Genomic DNA, 10,489 nt, shown 5'->3' with positions numbered 1-10,489 from the left:
CAGATGCAGATACTGCAATAAGGTATTGCTGAATCAGAGGTTCATCGTGAAAATGAGGAAGTTTTTGTAGTTCGGAATGCAAAAGAAATTTCGCAGCTTAAATGTTCGTATTATGAAGATAAGAACACTACATTCATATCATTGTCAGTAGCTGCTGGGCTTCCTATTGTTCTCGGAATTGTCGTCTTTGTTTTCTTCTCTCTCTCCTGATATGTCACCATTACACATCAGTTTTCTAATTTCAGTTATGAGCTTGTTTCAGTTTATGCTTTATTATCAGTAACATGAAACGACACTTATTTCCGGTTGATTTTTGTTTCACATTTTATTTATGTGGCTAATTCATTAAGAATGTTAACAAATGTTTAATCAGCAAATCATTATAACAGTGATAAAATTGAACAAACACATTCAGCTATTTCTTTTAATCGGAGACTGTTCTAAATTCACGTAAAACTTGAAAAATTTCTCTCCTACACTCACTTATCATGCAATATGAATGTGTATGTCTTTGTCATTGTATGTAAATCTGTCGGTATATTGCCATATTTCATTCCTGGAAACCGTATATATTGCTTTATATATGTGCCTGAAAAGCATTCGTTTTACTTTCATTTGTTTACATATCTCACCTACTTGTAACGTTTTACACTTGTAAAGCGTAAAATATTATAAGTATAAAACAAGTTTGCTTTCTGCATATTCCTTGGATTATCTGAATGTTTTTTTTTCTTGGTTTTCCCCTTTTCCTGGTGTTGATCTTCAAAGAAAGTTGCATTTTTTTTCCTGTTAATCTTAAAAACCTCATTGTTGTCTGCTGTTTGTATGGTTTTTGTTACAGTTTCATCCCGTAGTCATCCTTTGGAAGAAAACATTCTTAAACTACTAAGATTAAAATACTTTGAAAATGTTATAAATGAATTGCGTTAGTACCTTTGAACTGTCTCCAAGAAATACATGAGGTTAAGAGTGACAGACAAGGATTCAAATAGTTTTCGGCAATGATAGGATGGATTTTTACGGGATGGATGTGTAAGAGTGGTTTGTTATACGTATTCAGTATAACTACTCCAGGGTCGTTGAGTATGGATCGTACACAGGTGGTCTTTTGTGGCACATTGAAATGGGAGAATAATTGGAGTTATCAGGACCTGAAAAAGAGTGGAGTACGAAAAAACTAGCTCAGGAGAGCATCAAAACATGGAATGAGGGAGTGGAATTGTGGATATTGTTAAATGCATCGATAGAACTATACATGGATTGATTTATCCAAGATCATGCTTGAGAAGATCGTATAACCTTGTCCATTCTTCCCCCTCGATCGTTTCAACAATCAAATTCTTTCATTGGTTACATTTCATTCGCACCACGGCGACAGTTCAACCTTGACATCATTGATCTCTGCCCGTACCATAATTTTGAATTCGATACATTAGACATCAAATTTGTTGAAAAGTTTGCCGAAGGAGCGATTTCTTTGAAAAGAGAAATTAACATTTTATATAATATTTAAACTTCGAGAATTTGATACTGCATTTAAAAATCCATAATTCTTATGATGGACAATCGAAATTGCAATCCGTAATTTATCGAGTGATGAAATCATAACAGTTGATGAGAATCTTCGCGATGTGCAAATATTTCTTGACTTTATTGTTTCAATATAACGCATTTCAGGAAGGTCATTTTGATACCCAATCCGATGACTGAAAAAGATAATGAAGTGTTGGCTGATTGCAGTCAGCACTCAGCCGATATGCACAAGAAATTCTACCCTGTAAGTACGATACGTTTCATCCATTTGGACTTCGAATCTATCTTCCGGTACAAGATGTTCAAGATTGAAAAACTTCAAAATCTTGAAGTATTAAGAGATTGTCCGGAAATAAACGATGAGAATCAGTTATTTGCTCTTTGTAGATGAACATTTCTGTGGTGCGAAAGCGTACGGAAAGTCCGGGAATAATCTTACAGTTAAGTGTTTTGCTGTGGTTAACCCTACAAAATTCGGCACATACATTGCTATTGCGGTATTCGAGAGTACGAGTTGTCGAGAAGGTGTTCCTTCCATCAGTTGCTGTGTTTTTCACTGAAATTCTCAAATTAATCACCTGCCTACTTTTCATCACTTATGAAGAAAAGAGCATATGCAGGTTATTTAACTTCATCTTTAGATGTTTAGATTTCTCACAAGTTCAAAAGTTTCCTAAGCATATGCAATCTCATAAAGAAGCATTGATTGTTTCCAGTATTTAGCACCACTATTAAGCTACAAATATAGAAATGGTAGATTTTTTTTCTTTAAATAATTTTACAGTTCCAGTACCATAATGAATACCTTAATTTCATATTTAACATGATGGCGTTACAGGACTTGGAAGCAACTGCCGTTGACTATTGCCATTTTATTTAGTTCAAAAGACTAGAAAGAAGCTTTAATTCCATAATTAAATGATTTTCTGATTATGCTTAGGAATGAATTACCGAATTTCAGCATGTTTGGTCTTGTGAAGCGACAGGTGTTTTATAATCTGAAAGATACTTTCAAAGTTTGCATTCCTGCAGTGATCTATATTATACAAAACAATCTTTTTTATGTGGCAGCATCTCATCTGGAAGCAGCAACATATATGGTTATTTTTTCACTTGATAATTTTATAGAAGAGAGAGAGCGGAGAAGGGAAATACTTTTCTCATGATTTTAAAGAAGGAAATATAAATTTAACATTTTCCAGGTGACTGCACAGTTGAAAATTTTCACAACAGCAATATTTGCAGTAATTATGTTGAATAGGAGCATTATTAGGAAGCAGTGGCTAGCTCTTGGTATACTTTTTGTTGGTGTATGTCTTGTTCAGTTAGACCAACAAGGAACAAAGAAAACGTTGTTCATCAGTGATCCTTATTTAGGTAATAGTTTTATAATTTCAAATCATCAGTTCAACCCTTTCAGCTGGTTGCCACTAAAAAAAAAGGTTCTGAAATTTTCATCATGTAACTATTGAGGAGCATGTAGTTGCTCTATTACTGGAAGATGACTGTAGTGTATGCTTTATGCTGTCCTTCTGGATTTAAAATCTTTAGATTTGTAAATTCTTAGGTTGCAACACGAGTAGGTAAATTAATATGGAAACAAAGATTAGCATCTATGGTTGCCGGTAATGCTGGAGTAGGTAATAAATTTCCAAGTTTTAATCTTCTGTTCTTTTCAGGACTTTTGGCTTCTGTCTCTGCATGCATCCTTTCCGGTTTTGCAGGAATATATTTCGAAAAAATTTTGAAAAACAGTCCATCTGTGTCGGTGTGGATGCGTAATGTGCAGTTGGCAATGTTTGGAATACCCTCAAGTTTCACTGCTTCCATTATGAAGGTATTTACATAGAAATATATACAAAATGTATTTTCTATGTTCGTCGTTATATTATATACCGTAGGATTTTTTCTATAAAGACATCTTTCAGGATCATGATACAATTCTTAATGAAGGTATGCTGTATGGTTTTGATATGCTAGTTTGGGTTGTTGTTTTCTGGTATTGCATTGGTGGTTTATCCGTTGCAGTATGTATTAGATATTCTGGCAACATAGCGAAAAATTTTGCAACATCAGCTGCTATCATTATGAGTATGGTAGCATCAATATACATTTTTGATTTCATTCCAAATCCATTATTTTTATTTGGAACTGGATTGGTTATCACCAGTATTTTCCTGTATTCTTCTTCAATTTCTCCATAGTTTTGGTTAAATATTGGATTTCAGGTAATCTGGCTGAACTACTTTTGGGAAAATTAAATTTTTGTCAGAATTGATAGCACTGAAAAATTTTAAAGTCTTCCTTCTCGAGATATTTGAGAACCGTTCGAAAAAATGTGTTCTAAAGACCCCTATTCTAAAGTCCTCTTTTATTCGAATGGTATGTGTGAAGAAGCACATTTTTCTCAGCTGCTACCATTTCACTTTTAGTTGGTAATAATGCACATGTTGAAACAATGTAGCTTCTCGACAGTTTTCCTTCCGTTAATAAGAGTCTAATCCATTTGAAAACTGTAAATCTTTGTTCACTTTAAATATTTATATGTATTATAAGCGAGGCAACATTTAGTTTGTTGATCAATTGATCAAGAAAGTAATAAGTGAAGAGCCGTCCTTAAGTTAATCAGTATTGGTTGCCATTATGAATATAGCTACAAAAAATTTCGACGATATTTGAACAGTTGGTATAATCCCACTTATTTTGACGTTTTGATCTGATCTGAATCGCACACGTTTCTGATCCCGAAGCAGTAAAATTCATGATCTTTTCCGTTTGCTTTTGTCTTACTGCATTTTGTATTTAGCGAACAATTTATTTACCTTTTAAAAATAACAATGAAATAGCCTGTAATACTGTTCTGATACGTATTTCATTTTATATTGAAGATATAGAGAGATATCTTTATTGCTTCGTATCTTGTTTCGTTTTTTTTTTGATACTTCCAATTTTTTTCACTTTATGGCTATGTTCCTTAGAAGTATCATATCACATCGTCATGTCAACTTCTGCCAATATGTTTTATTCGCAAAAGAAGAGAACTCAAGAACACATCTTTTGTATATACTTTTCCCAAATTCTTGCTATTGATTTTTAAACTCGGATACAAATTTATTGGAAAATCTCCCTTTGGAATTTCATTTCTGTGTTCTTTTAACTTTTTTGTCTTCTTTTTTCTTCAGCTCATACTTCCACAAAAAATCCCGTGCAATGATACAAGGAAGTTATTTCATTGAATGAACTTCAGTTTCGTTTACACTGATGTCCGACTATGTGATACGTTATGTCTTTCATCCTATTTCTTATTTTTAAGTTCACTTGGGGAAAAAAAAAAGTTTTACAACGTGAAATCAATAAACGTATATATCTTGATGGGAGTCGCAGATTTCAAATATTTTAGGAATACATTAAAATTTCAAACAACGTTAATTACTATCACACTAGTAACATTTCGATAAAAATCCGGACACAAGAGGAGTGTCAAATTATAGTTTGTTTGCTACAGATCTCTTTCCATGTATGACATCTGCGCTTCCATTACATGACATAGTATCATAATGTATAACAAATATTAATGAGGTAATGGTATCCGACTATCTATAAAGCTATCAATGGAAATGGATGACCCCAAATAGTTTCACTATTATTGTACTGCAAGGTCAGGATTTTGCGAGCGACGAAAGAGGAAAATTGTATGGGAAGTGACAGGGATAAATTGTTGAATTATTCATTTTGTTGAATTATTTCATAATTCATGGAGAGACATTAACCATTCCGGTCTTAGCAGACCACCAACTTTTCACTGCCTCTCCCACACTCCCCTTACAGCTCAAATCACGTTGGAGGAACGACAAATAGAAATGGAAGAGCTGTTACGGTTTTCATAATGGCCCGAGCCGAATGAAACGGTTGGGTTGCTGGCATAGACGTACATTGCTGAATTTTATGGAGGAATGCATGGTTTTCGGATCCCGGGTGGGTTTTGGTCGGTGTTGTTTGTAAGGAGGTGGTAATTTCGCGATTGAGACTGTTCGTTGGCCAGGTAGTGACACACAGTGGACCTCGGAGCACAGAAGAGAGGGCTTCGGTTAGTTCCTGTTTACCGCAACTCAGGATTGGTAAGGGTTAGAGATCGCAATAATTTTCGTATTATTGGTGTCATTCCATACAAAGTCCCCATGTTTGGAACGATTCAAAATGTCCGTTAGTTCAAGATATCTGTTTAGTTGTGGGCTGCTTATTTATGTTTCCTTAGTAAAACATATTCCCACATACATTGGGAACTCTGTTATCATCATATTTACATGAATACTTACAGTCGGTAATGTTGAAGTTATAGATTTGTCTGGAAAATAGGCTTCCTAGATTTCAGGTTCTGACTGAAATGTCTATGTTTAAAGATGTTGCTAGTGATAAATGAAATCTGTTTTGGCGTCAGCAATGATGTCAAAACAGGAAAAAGAGCGGGTGAACAAACTGTCGGCGTCGTTTCACAGCTTCTGTTTCTTGGTTTTTTTCTTCAGATTTGATCATATTAACATATCACTTCACGGTAATGTCCGGTCGTCAAGGAGGCAAAGCAAAGCCCTTAAAGAAGCCTAAAAAGGGACAGAAAGAGCTCAGCGAGGTTTGGTCTAGCTTATTTCGTCGAACAAATAAGGACAATTCCTTTGCATAACTGAAACTTTGGCAATTTAAAAAGGTCATCTTAGATTCTTCCACATATGTTTCTCTCCAGATTATAATCATAAAGGGTTCCCTTTTGTTTGGAAGGAGATGTGGATGGATCAAATGACAAAGTTCGTAAGAATTTTGGAACTTCATTTTTTCTTCCTTTGTTCAGAAATTTGTTACCAGAGGGAAGATTTCTGCAATAATGTGTCCGTTTTTAGGAAGACATTGCATTCCGAAAAAAGCAACAGGACGAAGCCAAGAAATTGCAGGAAGTTCAAGCAAAAGCAGCGCAAAAGGGGCCGCTTGTTGGTGGTGGTATCAAGAAATCAGGCAAAAAATAGAGCTTCACTGATAAGCTGTGACATTATTTCTTCGTATTATGGGTCTCTCATGTCTCAACACCATATAATCATATAAATTACTGATGAATAATCACACATACATTAACTGGTTTGTAAATTTTTCATAACAGCTGAAGAGTCTTTTCAAATTTAAGGAGATGAAAGGGAGATAACAGATTGGCTGCTGTTTATGTGCACATATGTATATGTTCGTATATATGTGCATGAGAATGAATAATTTTATTAAGGATTCATCTTTTTTAGGCCATCGGGTTTGATTTCATGAGTTGCAAATCGCTTGCCACCATTTCCTTGACGAGCTCCTGAAAAGTAATACTTGCGCTAGTACTGCGTACATTAATTTATTATAGGTCTTCTCCCGAGTAGAAAATCCAGTGATCCACATACAGAAAAAGAACCCAATGCTCCTCGCCATAATATACTAAAATGGAAAAATGAAACCTTCAGTACCATAAATTATGTATTGTTTATCATAACACCACTGTATGCTCTAGGATGAGTAATGGTATGACAAGGAGTGGAGAATTTATGACATACCTCAAGTGTAATTTTTGCCTCCCAATTGAGTTTTTGTTTCGCTTTTGTGGGATCGCCTATGAGTAGGTCTACCTGAAACTCATTTCGTCTTTATCACCCACTTAGACTAGTAATAGTCGCACAGATACAATGAAACCTCCAGTAACTTGAAGCTGTTATGCAAGTGGCAGCTGGTTAAGCAGAATCAGGCCTGGAACAACTTCACGGACGCGTTTATTGGGAAATTCCAACGAAAGTTCTTCATGATACTCTTCAGCCTTAATCAAGCCTCAAACTACTTACCTCCGTTGGTCTGTAATATTTCGGACTGACTCGGACCCGAATAATACCAGTGTCTTTTTCTTTCCCAACTTCATGCACTCCTTCACCTTCCCAACTGCAAAATGGGAACAGAGATGAAAAACCGACCAGAATAGCGCATACTTTCAGTCAGTAATTGTATTGAATGGGAAGTCGAGTATTAGGTTACCTATGGCAAGCTAAGAAACCGGATATTAAGATTTCGGTCAAGTAAGAGGCTAGAGACACTAATTAAATAGTAGGGGCCTTCAAACTACTAACAGTTTATCACTGTAACCATCACAAGCATACTGCGCATGGTGGGATCTAACCCATATCAGACCACATGCTTAGCACAGATACTTAGCTTCAAATACATGGCTTAATCTGCCGTGAAACATCATTTATAAAGTGTGCATGCTGTGTAGTATGTATCACCTATAGAACAAACAAAACAAATGAACCAGAAAGGGCAGAGGATTTTTTTGATAGACCACCTACGGCTAGGACGTACACGGGTTCTCGAAAAGGCTCTCAACAGTTAGATAGTTTCCCCTATCTACTGTTCAGGTCATTGATAAAAGTCCTTACATTATTGTTTTTCCAATTTCCTCGAAAGCAAGTTCGGCAAAACGGCGAACAGTGTAGCTCTTCCCTGTTGCAATTACAAAATCATCGGGTTGGTCATATTGCAGTATTTTCCACATGGCCTGTATATCAAAACTACCAGTGAAATCCAATTCTCAACTGTTAAAATTCATTGTATGGCTCCGGACAGTTTATCACCGTAACCACCACAAGTATACTGCGCATGGTGTGATCTAATCCAAACCAAACCACATGCTTGGCAAAGATACTTAGCTTTACGCAAAATTGTTGGTTGGTGAAACTACAAGTTGCAACTACGGAAGCACTTACCTCGACATACTCTTTGGCATGTCCCCAATCACGACTGGAGCTCAAATTCCCCAGTTCCAGTATTTCTTGCTGCCCTAAGGCAATTTTTGCAACTGCTCTCGTGATCTTTCGTGTAACAAACGTCTCGCCTGTATTATATGGGTATATATTTTGTCTGATAGTACGAACAGTACAAATAAAAGGAAGAGAAAATTACCTCGTCGTGGACTTTCATGATTGAATAAAATTCCATTGCAAGCAAACATGTTATATGCTTCACGGTAATTGACCACAATCCAATAGCTATAAAGCTTCGCGGCAGCTGCAATCAAAAAAAAAAGAAACATCAAGATTATTTCAGTTATTCAGTTACTGAACAATCATGACTACAGATGGTATTACTGCATCCTATGTTCTACCTTATGTATAAAACTTCTTAGGGTTATAATACCAAATATATGTCAAAATATTCTCTCCTCATTTGTCTGCCAGTCAAAATGTCGATGACTGTTTTTATCATACAGATCTTAAGATATTGCCAGAATGATAATATACGATAGACTTTTTTCTAATTATCAAATATGCTGAACAGAACATACCATAAGGTGAACGAGGATAGAAGGGTGTGGTTTCTTTTTGAGGCACTTCTTGTACTTTACCATACAATTCAGATGTTGAGGCTTGGTAGAACCTTACTTTGTTAGTTAAACCACAAGCATGAATGGAATCTAGTAGACGCAATGTCCCGACAGCGTCAACTTCAGCTGTGTATTCTGGCAAGTCAAAGGATACCTGTAACGACCATTATCCAGCCATCAGACAAAAAATAATTTAGCTAATATTTAACGTATTAAACCCTCGAAGATGTAAAAATGACTAAAAAAAATTAAAAAAATTCTAATAGTACTGCCAACCTTGACATGACTTTGAGCAGCTAGGTGATACACTTCTGTTGGTTGGATCTGACTGACAAGTTTAATCAGACAGGATGAATCCGTCATGTCACCATAATGAAGTGTGAAGCTGGAATCAGCATGATGAGTTACTGGATTTGAATACAAATGCTCGATCCGGGATGTGTTGAAGGATGACGATCGCCGAATAATTCCATGTACTTCATAACCCTTCGATAACAGTAATTCGGCAAGGTAAGAACCATCCTGAAACAATTAAAAGACCGTTAGCATTAGAATCGACCACTAATTTGATAATTTGGATCAAATAGAATCATTTTAAATCAACTTACCTAATTTAACTAAATCACTTTGAATCAGTTTAAATATAACTATTACGAAGCGGTGACTCCATGAAGGTAATACTATTGGGTAGTGGATGTTGAGTAAAAAATTAATGAACCCGAATTAATGAACCTAATGAACATAATGAAAATAATGAACAATTAATGAACCCGAACTGCACTACCTAATATACCTCTGCAAAAAATTTCACTTAATTAACTTACCTGACAGAACTATATATAGGAAAATGAATGAGAAAAATAAGTAGAAATGAGATACTGAAAGGAAAAAAATATATAAATGTTTACCTGTCCGGATATCCCCGTAATTAAAGCAATTTTCGGCGTCCGAAATTTACATTTTTCCACTTCAGAGATTGGTTTCATTGAATGCCTATTACCAAGACAGTCTTCTAACGCTTCTGTATTCATTTTCGTTGCATTAAAGCATCACCAGAGATAGGGTGACTATGAATCAACCGCACGAAAATTATTGAAAACAGAATAATACTGTGGGAATCATTTTTGCATACTAAAATTTTAGAGAAACTACTATTCAATACTTTCCTTTTTCTTTTATGCGAAATTTGTATTATTTCCCGCTGTATACCTTCAGATGTATTCATATCTTACTAATACAATTATCTTTCTGTTTGCTAACAATAATAGTAAAATAGAGAGGAAATCATTAATGCTTCGTTTGTTGCAATCGTTAGAACATAAACATTCTCATTAAGCAGCGACAATATCAATAATTTCTAAATATTAACTTCAATAAGCAGTGAGAATGAACAAATCATTTGATATCACTGTACAAAAAGAATCCTTGCTGCTGTTAATGAATATAAAACGTTATCACTCATAATGTAATAACTTGATAATAAAGTTATGATGAAAAGAACCATAACTTCAATATCGATGAATTCCCAATAACTACTATGTCAATTTGCATAAATATAAAATCGACAGC

The 10,489-nt window shown here is 35.2% G+C and overlaps 3 protein-coding genes across 3 annotated transcripts; 2 read left to right on the top strand and 1 right to left on the bottom strand.

Annotated features, from left to right (window-relative positions):
* Positions 1-1,702: 1,702 nt before the first annotated feature.
* On the top strand, positions 1,703-3,811 carry LOAG_02557 (UDP-galactose transporter; the record flags this gene model as incomplete). The annotated part of the gene is made up of 7 exons (XM_003138094.1): positions 1,703-1,777; positions 1,921-2,153; positions 2,495-2,633; positions 2,736-2,910; positions 3,213-3,370; positions 3,462-3,624; positions 3,762-3,811. The coding sequence occupies 7 exons, from the start codon at positions 1,703-1,705 to the stop codon at positions 3,809-3,811; spliced, it is 993 nt and encodes a 330-aa protein (XP_003138142.1).
* Positions 3,812-6,051: 2,240 nt separating this feature from the next.
* LOAG_02556 (hypothetical protein) lies at positions 6,052-6,730 on the top strand. The gene is made up of 2 exons (XM_003138093.2): positions 6,052-6,160; positions 6,426-6,730. Exons 1-2 carry the CDS (start codon positions 6,089-6,091, stop codon positions 6,546-6,548), a joined length of 195 nt encoding a protein of 64 aa, XP_003138141.1. The 5' UTR covers positions 6,052-6,088; the 3' UTR covers positions 6,549-6,730.
* Positions 6,612-10,204, bottom strand: LOAG_02555 (GDP-mannose 4,6 dehydratase 1). Its single transcript, XM_003138092.2, has 9 exons — positions 9,829-10,204; positions 9,197-9,442; positions 8,882-9,074; positions 8,500-8,604; positions 8,304-8,431; positions 7,977-8,095; positions 7,389-7,482; positions 7,107-7,178; positions 6,612-6,871 (listed from the first exon to the last, which is right to left on the bottom strand). The coding sequence occupies exons 1-9, from the start codon at positions 9,949-9,951 to the stop codon at positions 6,809-6,811; spliced, it is 1,143 nt and encodes a 380-aa protein (XP_003138140.1). The 5' UTR covers positions 9,952-10,204; the 3' UTR covers positions 6,612-6,808.
* Positions 10,205-10,489: the final 285 nt, after the last annotated feature.

Source organism: Loa loa (assembly GCF_000183805.2).
Source record: "Loa loa unplaced genomic scaffold supercont3.37, whole genome shotgun sequence".
In the NCBI taxonomy this organism is placed as follows: domain Eukaryota; kingdom Metazoa; phylum Nematoda; class Chromadorea; order Rhabditida; family Onchocercidae; genus Loa; species Loa loa.
This window is presented reverse-complemented; position numbering and strand designations above follow the sequence as displayed.

Bases quoted from the DNA above. Each gene is read 5' to 3' on its own strand.
- LOAG_02556 (XM_003138093.2), top strand. From the start codon at position 6,089: ATGTCCGGTCGTCAAGGAGGCAAAGCAAAGCCCTTAAAGAAGCCTAAA. The intron at 6,161-6,425 runs GTTTGGTCTAGC...GTCCGTTTTTAG, and splicing joins GACAGAAAGAGCTCAGCGAG to GAAGACATTGCATTCCGAAA.
- LOAG_02555 (XM_003138092.2), bottom strand. From the start codon at position 9,951: ATGAATACAGAAGCGTTAGAAGACTGTCTTGGTAATAGGCATTCAATG. The intron at 9,443-9,828 runs GTAAACATTTAT...TAATTGTTTCAG, and splicing joins TTACGGGGATATCCGGACAG to GATGGTTCTTACCTTGCCGA. The intron at 8,605-8,881 runs GTATGTTCTGTT...TTTTGATTGCAG, and splicing joins CTATCCTCGTTCACCTTATG to CTGCCGCGAAGCTTTATAGC.